Genomic DNA, 12,839 nt, shown 5'->3' with positions numbered 1-12,839 from the left:
TCAACTTACACCATGTACTACTTATCAGCACCCCTGCTCATTAGACTCGTTACTCGCAGCATCTCGCCGATTCCTGTAAGAGTTAGAGCTTAGTGTGCATCTTTACTGAAGGGATGACTGGCTCTCATCGTCATAATTATATGGTGTTTTTTTTCGTACATGACACCACCTGCCATACTCGTCACATGATGTCGTCCATTTCTCTCTCCCTTCTCACACCATTCAGTTAGTTTGCTAGCTGCCTTTAGTGTCGATTTGTCATCTGAATTTGTTTGCACCCGAGTTACTATAAGAGAGTACCATACCACGAGTTACGTCGGAAGGGGGCCCAGGTTTGAACCTGCTGCTAACGCCTGGCCGCTAATTAGATTTAGTCTTCCCAGGGCACCTTGGAGAGAACAGCGTTGGATGACGATTAACATTTCTCTCCTGACTGGGACGACGTCACACTTCAGAAGCGATGTGATTTTAGTCTTAACTGTCCGCAGCAACACTTTTTAAGGTCTTCCAGAATGGAAGGTGTATGCGCCCAATCTAGCGCGCCACGGAAGTAAAACTCATCCTCTCCTCGCTTCCCGAAAGGGTCTCTCTCTCCCTATCTCTCTGTTTCTCTATGTATGCACAGACGCCTACTGACATGACGTGAACTATACTTTCAGATGTCCCCGTAGAGTTCTGCTTTCAAGCGACGAATCTTTTAAGTGAAACAATATTTGAAAGGACAGACATGAAGCCAATGGAATGTAATACAGATTCTCGCACAGGGCAAAAATCTGTGGTCATTTGCACTGTACGGTTAAGTTAAATATTGCACTTGACACAGACCAGACCCTCTCCCCACAGTATCACATAACACATCATATTGTTTCACAGCGCGTATATCACAGTTCAGGGGGTGTGAGGGATCACCAGACCATTCTACACACGGCACTGTAGCTGGCCCACCGTCGAACCGCTGCCTCACTCCGTTTAGCCACGCCACACGTTGCACCAGACCACCGAACGGTCTGCCCTGCGCCGAGAGGGTGGCGCTCAGTCGTCGCTGCGCGAGGGCAGCGGGGCTGGGGGGTCTCCTAAACGGAGGAGCACCTGGTTCAGACCCCGTCGAGAGCCGTCTCTGCGGGCTCGCACGCGAGCACCCACTCCCAGACGCGGCGCGCCACCAGCCGCTGGTCGACGGTGGTCTCGAGCCCGTAGCTGGAGAGCAGCTTGCGCAGCCGGCCCTTCCCTCGTCCTCCTCCATGAGGGCGCTGCTGGGCTGCTGGCCGCGGCCGTGCAGCGCCGCGCTCGACGACGTGTCCGCGCCGGACGCCGTCGCCACGTGGCAGCCCGCGCTGGCGCTGGCGCCGCCCACCAGCCACGTGTCCTTCAGGTACTTCTCCACCTCCGACACGGGCGCCCGCTTCTCCACCTTGTGCTCCAGCAGCCGCCTGCAAGCCACACCGCGCACCATCTTTAACTCTCGTTGTCGTCCTCACTTGTCCTTTGTTCATAGTTATTACCTTGGATCTGTCTAATTACAACTGAATAAAACTACACTACTGGCCATTAAAATTGCTACACCAAGAAGAAATGCAAATGATAAACGGGTATTCATTGGACAAATATATTATACTAGAACTAACATGTGATTACATTTTCACGCAATTTGGGTGCATTGATCCTGAGAAATCTGTACCCAGAACAACCACCTCTGGGCGTAATAACGGCCTTGATACGCCTGGGCATTAGGTCAAACAGAGCTAGGGTGGCGTGTACAGGTACAGCTGCCCATGCAACTTCAACACGATACCACAGTTCATCAAGAGTAGTGACTGGCGTATTGTGACGAGCCAGTTGCTCGGCCACCATTGACCAGACGTTTCCAATTGATGAGAGATCTGGAGAATGTGCTGGCCATGGCAGCAGTCGAACATTTTCTGTATCCAGAAAGGCCCGTACAGGACCTGCAACATGCGGTCGTGCATTATCCTGCTGAAATGTAGGGTTTAGCAGGGAACGAATGAAGGGTAGAGCCACGGGTCGTAACACATCTCAAATATAGCGTCCACTGTTCAAAGTGCCGTCAATGTGAACAAGAGGTGACCGAGACGTGTAACCAATGGCACCCCATACCATCACGCCGGCTGATACGCCAGTATGGCGATGACGAATACACGCTTCCAATGTGCGTTCACGGCGATGTCGCCAAACACGGATCCGACCATCATGATGCTGTAAACAGAACCTGGATTCATCCGAAAAAATGTTTTGCCACCCGTGCAACCAGGTTCGCCGTTGAGTACACCATCGCAGGCGCTCCTGTCTGTGATGCAGCGTCAAGGGTAGTCGCAGCCATGGTCTCCGAGCTGATAGTCCATGCTGCTTCAAGCTTCGTCGAACTGTTCGTGCAGATGATTGTTGTCTTGCAAACGTCCCCATCTGTTGACTCAGGGAGCGAGACGTGACTGTACGATCCGTTACAGCCATGCGGATAAGATGCCTGTCATCTCGACTGCTAGTGATACGAGGCCGTTGGGATCCAGCACGGCGTTCCTGAACCCACCGATTCCATATTATGCTAAGAGTGATTGGATCTCGATCAACGCGGCAGCAATGTCGCGATACGATAAACCGCAATCGCGATAGGCTACAGTCCGACCTTTATCAAAGTCGGAAACGTGATGGTACGCATTTCTCCTCCTTACAGGAGGCATCACAACAACGTTTCACCAGGCAAAGCCGGTCAACTGCTGTTAGTGTATGAGGAATCGGTTGGAAACTTTCCTCATGTCAGCACGTTGTAGGTGTCGCCACTGGCGCCAACCATATGTGAATGCTCTGAAAAGCTAATCATTTGCGTATCACAGCATCTTCTTCCTGTCAGTTAAATTTCGCGTCTGTAGCTCGTCATCTTCGTGGTGTAGCAATTTTAATGGCCAGCAGTGTAATTTATCATGGCATACCCGCTTCGCCCTTGTTATCTGCAAGGCATCTTCAGTAGCTCTAAATTCATGGGTTCGATAAAAAGTTGTGGCAACACAGTAATAATCCGTACTAGACTTTACTCACAGACGATCATCATATTACATGTTCTCAGTACAATCGCCTAGCATGTCGATCACCTTCCCCCACAGAGATGGAAGGCATTGTACACTGTCCACCTGTGTCGATGTCTCTCAAGTATCGCCCTAGGGCACGGATGATGTCTTCACTTGTCTTGTCTTGGGAGAATTTTAAAAAAAGAGTGGTTCATCTGAAAAGGTGACAGCATATAGAATTCTGGTGCGACCTGTTCTCAAGTTCTGCTCTAGTGTTTGGGATCCATACCAGGTTGGATTGAAGGAAGACATTGAAGCAATTCAGAGGCGGGCTGCTAGATTTGTTACTAGTAGGTTCGAACAACACGCGAGTGTTACGGAGATGCTTCGGGAACCCAAATAGGAATCCTCAGAGACAAGAAGACATTCTTTTCCAGAAACACTGTTGAGAAAATTTAGAAAACCGGCATTTGAAGCTGACTGCCGAACGATTCTACAGCCGACAACGAAGATAAGATGCGAACAATTAGGGCTCACAGAGAGGCGTGCAGTCATTTTTCCGTCGCTCTATTTGCGAGTGGAACAGAAGGGGAAATCAGAAATTGTGGCACAAGGTACCCAGCGCCGCACACCGTACTTTGGCTTGCGGAGTATCTACGAGGGTTGGAGCTTAAATAGTGGCAACTATTTATTCACAACCGATAGAAAAGAGTTACATGTTTGTACCTGTTACTGTCCTTCAAAGGAGTCACCAGCGTTGTGTAGAACCTGTTGCCAGCGTTGTGGAAGACGTAGTAAGCAGAGTCTGTGCTGTTGATGTTGCTAATGGGGCGGTCTATTCCCTGTCGAGTCTCTGGAACAGTTCTGAAGCAAATGCCACGAAGTGGTTCCTTCACCTTCGGAATCAAATCAAAGTCACAAGGACATAAGTCCCGGGAGTATGGTGGATGGTACAGTACTTCCCAGTCCCACCGACCGAACAGAGCAGCCACAGCTTGCGCCCTATGCGCCCGAGCATTGTCGTGCAAAATGGTGGATGGGCTGCGCAGAAAGTGTCGCCGCTTCTTTCGCAAAGCTGGTCGCAGGTGATGCTCCAAAAACGAACAGTAATACTGTGCAATGACGGTCTGCCGTGTAGGAACGTAATGCGTTAGGATAACACCATCACAGACGTACACGAAAAGTACCATAACTTTCGACCGCCCCATTCGCACCATCAACAGAAGTGGCTCTCCTAACGGTATACTATCCCTTCCACATCGCTGGCAACGGGTTCTTCACAACGCTGGTGACTACTTTGAATGACAGAAACAGTTGCAAACATTTAACTCTTTTGTATCGGTTGTGAATAAATTGTTGCCACTATTTACTTTCCAACCCTCGTATGTAGTCGTAGATGTAGATGTATTGTAGCAGGTGCCATGAGAGGTTCATTCATTTTGGCGAACGGGTCCTAATCGCACAGATTCATATCGGATGAATACGGTGGATATTCCAGTATCTCTCACTCTCATACACGAAGGAGCTCCCGCACGGCGTTAGCCGTGTGCCATCGTACATTGTTATGAAGGATGTTGGTATGCAGTGCCAGAAAGAAACATTGTTGGTCGCTGAGATCATGTGCCACTTCTGTCTTCATCTACGAACGTTGATCGTGTTTCCTAAATACAGGGCTATTACAAATGATTGAAAAGATTTCATAAATTCACTGTAGCTCCATTCATTGACATATGGTCACGACACACTACAGATACGTAGAAAAACTCATTAAGTTTTGTTCGGCTGAAGCCGCACTTCAGGTTTCTGCCGCCAGAGCGCTCGAGAGCGCAGTGAGACAAAATGGCGACAGGAGCAGAGAAAGCGTATGTCGTGCTTGAAATGCACTCACATCAGTCAGCCATAACAGTGCAACGACACTTCAGGACGAAGTTCAACAAAGATCCACCAACTGCTAACTCCATTCGGCGATGGTATGCGCAGTTTAAAGCTTCTGGATGCCTCTGTAAGGGGAAATCAACGGGTCGGACTGCAGTGAGCGAAGAAACGGTTGAACGCGTGCGGGCAAGTTTCACGCGTAGCCCGCGGAAGTCGACGAATAAAGCAAGCAGGGAGCTAAACGTACCACAGCCGACGGTTTGGAAAATCTTACGGAAAAGGCTAAAGCAGAAGCCTTACCGTTTACAATTGCTACAAGCCCTGACACCCGATGACAAAGTCAAACGCTTTGAATTTTCGGCGCGGTTGCAACAGCTCATGGAAGAGGATGCGTTCAGTGCGAAACTTGTTTCCAGTGATGAAGCAACATTTTTTCTTAATGGTGAAGTGAACAGACACAATGTGCGAATCTGGGCGGTAGAGAATCCTCACGCATTCGTGCAGCAAATTCGCAATTCACCAAAAGTTAACGTGTTTTGTGCAAACTCACGGTTTAAAGTTTACGGCCCCTTTTTCTTCTGCGAAAAAAACGTTACAGGACACGTGTATATGGACATGCTGGAAAATTGGCTCATGCCACAACTGGAGACCGACAGCGCCGACTTCATCTTTCAACAGGATGGTGCTCCATCGCACTTCCATCATGATGTTCGGCATTTCTTAAACAGGAGATTGGAAAACCGGTGGATCGGTCGTGGTGGAGATCATGATCAGCAATTCATGTCATGGCCTCCAGCTCTCCCGACTTAACCCCATGCGATTTCTTTCTGTGGGGTTATGTGAAAGATTCAGTGTTTAAACCTCCTCTGACAAGAAACGTGCCAGAACTGCGAGTCCGCATCAACGATGCTTTCGAACTCATTGATGGGGACTTGCTGCGCCGAGTGTGGGAGGAACTTGATTATCGGCTTGATGTCTGCCGAATCACTAAAGGGCACATATCGAACATTTGTGAATGCCTAAAATCGCTTCAATCATTTGTAATAACCCTGTATACTGTTAGGGCGCTTGAACTGGTCTCCCGCACTTTCAGACAGTAGAGACAGCGACTGACTCAAACACAGCCGTTGCTGCTCACCACACTACTTCCTCTGACTTAATTTCAGCTACAGACGTCGGGCATGCCACGGGCCGCACATCCCTCATGTTATGGCCGTGTTGCAACTACGTTTTATCCAACCCAAGTATATACAGATGCTTATTTTTACTATTTTGTTTTCTATATCGGTCACTGACAAACGTTTCTGGCACTTTCGCCTTTCTATGGCGTACTAACAGTTTAAGTTTCTGCTTACGAATTTCATGAAAGCTACTGCACTTGATATTCCTTTCGGGGTTTACTGCTACTCTTCTTCTGCTCAAGGCCATAGCATGATTAAGTGTGTAAACGGATACTTTTTTTGTATTCATTGAAATAGTCAGTAACGAGTCGCACAAAAGAAACTCTGTTTCCTTTACAGATTTCAGGCACCTGGTCATTTGCGGGTCGCAAATAATGCAGTAACTATAAAATTTATTTTGTGCGCCTGATTGCTGATTAATTCAATAAATGAAATATAGTTGCTGGTGGTGGATAAAATATTTTTTTCATATCTTTTATTAAGTTTAGCAGAGAGCTTGTGTTGATACGTGTCTGGTCGTTCATCTGTTTCTTCTCAACAATGGCTTTCTAGATATGGTTGTTTTCCTGCATTGGTATAAGACATTTGTCAGGGTTATTTATCTTGACGATTTTCGTGTCTTGTTCTAAGCTGGTAGGATGACAGTTAGCGTGCTTTAAGCATTCCGCAAAAGTAGGCTGGTTTGTTTCACTCTTCCAATAACTGATATGTTTACAATTAAAAAATCGCACAGAAACAATGTACATTATAACTTCCACATATACACTAACACACGGAATATCAAAGTACTAAAGAATGGGGTCTCCATACGGCATATAAAACTATGTAAACTCGAAAAACCAACTTGAACTAACCATCAATCAGTAGAAAGAAATTTCAGGGATGGGTAATATACAAGCATGAATGTCAAAATTACCCATGAGTAGACATAGAAATGACATCAGTCATTTGAAAACATGTTACAAAGAACAAATCAACTGTTGGAAGTGTGAAACAAACTTGTGCACATTTTCAGAGCGCTTAAAGTAGCAAAATCATCTTCCTACCAACTTTAGGAAACTGCAACAAATGCTTTATACTAATGCAGGAACACTACCATATTTAGAAACCCATTACACAGAACAAACAGGCTATAAACAACCAGACACATATCAACACAGACCCTCTGATAAACCTAGTACAAGAAATGAAAAACAGCATTCATTCAGAAACCTAACCGTACTACGGCAATAAACAGAAAAACAGCAGAAAATCGTAAAAAGAACTCATGTAGAGGATCACCTACGAATTTTATAAGTAGAAATTTAAATTGTTAACACGTCACTGAAAAATATAAATAACCAGAACTGTTTAGATCTCCACGTATAACGTCTAGTTTGTAAAACACAATATTAGAAACACATGTATGTATATATTTCAGGTGACTAAAGATCCCTTGCAAATAACCGCGAAACAAGCATCGTACGTAACATTTGGTACTCTGAGTGGTAGTCAGACGGATCCAAAGTAATAATTATCAACATATAACATCATTGTCATTAAATACTTTACAGGTTAAACACAAATATAGGAAACTGTATACCATTTCAAATAGCTTTTTAAGTCCATAAACTAGATTTAGAAGACTTTTAAATTGATCATTAGTGCATAAGTTACATAGTATTTTCGTAGTGTTACGATGGATTCTGGCTTGCGACGGTATGGGTAGTATGTGCAGTGTGTGGTTAATGCAGAGTGCGTCAATAGGTATGTTACAAGGTGAGGTAGTTGAGCGTCTCTGAAATATAGAGTAGAATGTAGACAGTTTAGACCACACAATCTAGGCAAGGAGTAAAGGAGATAATAGCAATTGTAATCCCTCTGTGACTGTTGACGTGCTAGGGCACCTGAAATGGACTGTGGATAAACAAACCAACACAGAAAAGCAGCAGACGGAATACTGTGTGTGCCGTTGGTCGGTTTGTTTACCAGTGATACTGCTTCACTTGTTACATGACATACACAGCACTCCACAGACTTCCGCAGACAACACTAGTGTATAGTACTGTATTGTGTTCCGTAGTTTCATACTGTACGTAGTTTTCAGTCATTCGTATGACTACTGTAAAACGAGAATGAACAATGGCGGCTGCAGAGTGCGGGGAAGCCCAAAGCAATGCGAGAGAAACTTACCGGCTCTATGAGGAAGGTTATTCCAACAGGCATCACCCAGCCCACGTCATGTTTGCTGGACTACTGAAGCGTCTACGTGAAACGGACAGCTTATGAAATTCCTCATGGGCTGCACATCCAAGGCCACCAACATCGCTTTGCTCTCTATGTGTGGACAGATCTCACTGATGATCACGTCAAAGGTTCGTACCTCATACCTGTGAATGGTGACGGCCCCAATTACCTTATATTTCAGTGATAGATCACATGTGGGTTGTTGTTCGCGGTACCTTTGGACATTGTTCGTGCCATGCGTTCCACCAGAATGGCCTTCCAGCACACTTCGATAGCGTGGTATGTGGCCACACCTTTTGCAACACATGGATTGGACGAGAAGACCCTATTGCCTGGCACCATCGCTCACCGGGCCTGACACCATTGGATTTCCACTTTTGGACGTACATTAAAACCATGGTGTACGCTACACGAAAGGAGACACCAAAAGATCTTGTGGCACGAATTCAAGTATCAGCTGGACTCGTCCGTGGTATAGCAGGAGTCTTTCCATGGGTCTGGCAAGGCATCATCAGGCGATACACAAAATGTATCAAAGTTAGTGGCTGCCATATTGAGCAATTTCTTTAAGTGAATTAAACACGCATATGAAGTGTTTTCGAACGCAAGTTAATTAGCACAGTATGCTCACATTGTACCCATCTACCTACCACCTTGCCTTATAACATACCTTTTGACACACGCTGTGTGCAGCGTGAGCACAAGGTCTTTTCTGATTACAGACATTTATTTCTAAGGAACTCTGCTAGGTCAAGCTGTGCGGTTTGTTGCAAATGGTAGCTAAAATGAAGTTTTTATGGATATGCTTCTAAACGGGCTCTGACAGCATCTGGTTTCTTTTCTCTCTTCCTCTGACTGTCTCTTGTTTCAAAGTCAAGCCTAACTTGCAAAACAGTTTCACTAAAAACTCAGTGTTAGTAATTCCCTACAATCAGTACCAACTCCCTGTCCAGGTCATATGGTTTTCAATGACGGTTCTTAAATGTTTTCATTTATCAGCCAAAAGCATTTCATGTAAATTTGAAAGTATTACGGCCAGCAATGCACACTGCTGAGCCTGTAGCTGGCATATTTTTACTTTTTTTCATGAGAGACGAGAATATATCGCGTTCCACCGTTGCTGCTTTAGAGGTAAGACAGTTTAATTTATTTGTTATGTGCACAGGAACCAAAGTTATCAGTTTTGAACATGGCCAGAGGATTTAGTGCCTAAGGGGTTGAATGTATTTTGCAATGACTGTATTTCGTTACTGGTATTGGAAGTTCCACTATCAAATCAATTCGTATAAAGTTTTTGTTAACAATAACACAGAGTAAGTACACCACTTGCAGTTACAACACGCTACACGGTAACTCCAGTTAAGTATCCGTTCCTCAGTCTTGCATTTATTCAATAATATCTAAAGAACGTTACAAACTGTCTGTGTGTTTTCGAGGTATTCATGTTGCCTTTAGGATGCTGAGTCCTGTCCCCCATATAGAATTCGCTCAGATATCAACCCCGCCCCAGAGCGAGTTTCCAGGATACCAACGACCAGTTACGTTATGGGTCAACTTGCCTCAGGAGAGGATACAACACCTTTATGACACTCTTCCTAACCGAATCAGGCCAGAGGCAGATGCAACGTCGTAGTGATAAGTACGCTCGTACTACGAAGATCTTTTTAAATCTGAGTCGATTTTGTAATCACTGCGATAATATGACATACTGTTACAGGACGAAAGATACAGTGAAATTACGCCAGCCGTTAGTACACTAGCGGCCATTAAAATTGCTACACCAAGAAGAAATGCAGATGATAAACGGGTATTCATTGGACAAATGTATTATACTAGAACTGACATGTGATTACATTTTCACGCAGTTTGGGTGCATAGATCCTGAGACATCAGATTCCAGAACAAACACTTCTGGCCGTAATAACGGCCTTGATACGCCTGGGCATTGTGTCAAACAGACCTTGGACGGTGAGTACAGGTACAGCTGCCCATGCAACTTCAACACGATACCACAGTTCATCAAGAATAGTGACTGGCGTATTGTGACGAGCCAGTTGCTCGGCCACCATTGACCGGACGTTTTCAATTGGTGATAGATCTGGAGAATGTGCCGGCCAGGGCAGCAGTCGAACATTTTCTGTATCCAGAAAAGCCCGCACAGGACCTGTACCATGCGGTCGTGCATTATCCTGCTGAAATGTAGGGTTTCGCAGGGATCGAGTGAAGTGTAGAGCCACGGGTCGTAACACATCTGAAATGTAACGTCCACTGTTCAAAGTGCCGTTAGTGTGAACAAGATGTGACCGAGACGTGTAACCAATGGCACCACATACCATCACGCCGGGTGACACGCCAGTATGGCGATGACGAATACACGCTTCCAATGTGCGTTCTCTCGTGGTCGTGCGGTAGCGTTCTCGCTTCCCACGCCCGGGTTCCCGGGTTCGATTCCCGGCGGGGTCAGGGGTTTTCTCTGCCTCGTGATGGCTGGGTGTTGTGTGCTGTCCTTAGGTTAGTTAGGTTTAAGTAGTTCTAAGTTCTAGGGGACTGATGACCATAGCTGTTAAGTCCCATAGTGCTCAGAGCCAATGTGCGTTCACCGCGATGTCGCCAAACACGGATGCGACCATCATGATGCTGTAAACAGAACCTAGATTCATCCGAAAAAATGAGGTTTTGCCTTTCGTGCACCCAGGTTCGTCGTTGATTACACCATCGCAGGCGCTCCTGTCTGTGATGCAGCGTCAAGGATAACCCCATCCATGGTCTCCGAGCTGATAGTCCATGCTGCTGCAAACGTCGTCGAACTGTTCGTGCAGATGTTTGTCGTCTTGCAAACGTCCCCATCTGTTGACTCAGGGACCGAGACGTGGCAGCACGATCCGTTACAGCCATGCGGATAAGATGCGTGTCGTCTGCACTGCTAGCGATACGAGGCCGTTGGGATCCAGCACGGCGTTCCGTATTACCTTCCTGAACCCAACGATTCCATATTCTACTGACAGTCATTGGATCTCGACCAACGCGAGCAACAATGTCGCGATACGATAAACCGCAATCGCGATAGGCTACAATCCGACCTTCATCAAAGTCGGAAACGTGATGGTACGCATTTCTCCTCCTTACACGAGGCATCACAACAACGTTTCACCAGGCAACGCCGGTCAACTGCTGTTTGTGTATGAGAAATCGGTTGGAAACTTTCCTCATGTCAGTACGTTGTAGGTGTCGCCACCGGCGCCAACCTTGTGTGAATGCTCTGAAACGCTAATCATTTGCATATCCAGCATCTTTTTCCTGTCGGTTAAATTTCGCGTCTGTAGCACGTCATCTTCGTGGTGTAGCAATTTTAATGGCCAGTGGTGTAGCATTCGTCACACCAGCTCAGATATCAACTCCGCCCCAGAGCCAGTCTCTAGGATACCAATGACCGGTTACAACAGTTGTGGCTCAAATTGCCTGAGGAGAGGATGCAACGGCTTTATGACACTCTTCGTAACCGAATCAGGCCAGAGGTAGACCCAACGTCATAGTGATAAGTTGACTCATACTACGAAGTTCTTTTTAAATTTGACTAGATTTTGTAATCACCGCGATAATATGATATACTGTCACAGGCCGTTTCATTTCGTTGTTTATCCTATTCTGGGTTGTCAACTCTTTTTGTCTGTGTACTACAGTAGTTAGTTTTCTTCGTGTTCCTCTACTTCGAATATTATCTGTGGACGGGATACAATGGAATTACGCCAGCCGTTAGTAGTTTGCTCCTGACGCTGTCGGTAATAGCCGAGGAAGGTTACTGGTGTTATTTATCGTACCTGAGCAGCCTGAGGAACCGCGGCGTGAAGCGGCGGAAGAGCGGCGGCAGGCGCGTGGAGCGGCGGCGCTGCCAGCGCGAGAAGGCGGCGTAGTCGGTGTCCGAGATGTGGTCGGCCGCCTGCCAGGGTGGCGACGCGGCCAGGCATACCACCACGAGCACGGCCAGCTGCCACGCGTCGCCCGCCGTGCGGCAGTGGTAGCGCTCGCGGCTCAGCACCGCGCACACCTCGGGCGGCTGGCACCACTGCCACGTGCAGCGCGCCCGCGACACCAGCGAGCCCTCGCGCCGCGCAGACCCGAAGTCGCACAGCTTCACCTGCGGCAAAGGCGGCAGCTTCAGTGTACCGAACGTGCTGGCATTTCTGGTGCTTACTGCGATAGAGTCTGTAGTACAGGCGGCAACTCACAAGACTGCACGAGGGAGCTGATGTGTGGATCGGGAATGAAGGGAAGAAGAGCATCAGATTCCTTACTTCTAGATTTCCATAAAACGTCTGACACGGTGCCTCACTGCCGCCTGTTAACACACACTGAAGAAACTGGTACACCTGGCTAATATACCTTTTGACTCTGTCGTAAGCCAGACATGGCACTAGTTCTACAAGCTGCGACATGGTCGCAGGTGGCACAGTGACCCGAAAATGTTCACTCACGCTCATAAATTAAGGATAATTGCAGAATGTGGTGGCACACAACGTGGCACTACACAGAACTGGCG

At 46.8% G+C, this 12,839-nt stretch overlaps 1 protein-coding gene across 1 annotated transcript in view; it reads right to left on the bottom strand.

Moving 5' to 3' along the window:
- Nucleotides 1-1,094: 1,094 nt before the first annotated feature.
- Nucleotides 1,095-12,839, bottom strand: part of LOC124605980 (serine/threonine-protein kinase meng-po) — a 35,677-nt gene continuing 23,932 nt past the window's right edge. The window contains 3 exon segments of the mRNA XM_047137944.1: nt 1,095-1,228; nt 1,231-1,430; nt 12,121-12,437. Coding sequence (XP_046993900.1) covers nt 1,095-1,228; nt 1,231-1,430; nt 12,121-12,437 — 651 coding nt within the window.

Source organism: Schistocerca americana, chromosome 3 (assembly GCF_021461395.2).
Source record: "Schistocerca americana isolate TAMUIC-IGC-003095 chromosome 3, iqSchAmer2.1, whole genome shotgun sequence".
Classification (NCBI taxonomy): domain Eukaryota; kingdom Metazoa; phylum Arthropoda; class Insecta; order Orthoptera; family Acrididae; genus Schistocerca; species Schistocerca americana.
The sequence above is the reverse complement of the archived record's forward strand: the minus strand, read 5'-3'. Positions and strand labels throughout refer to the sequence as shown.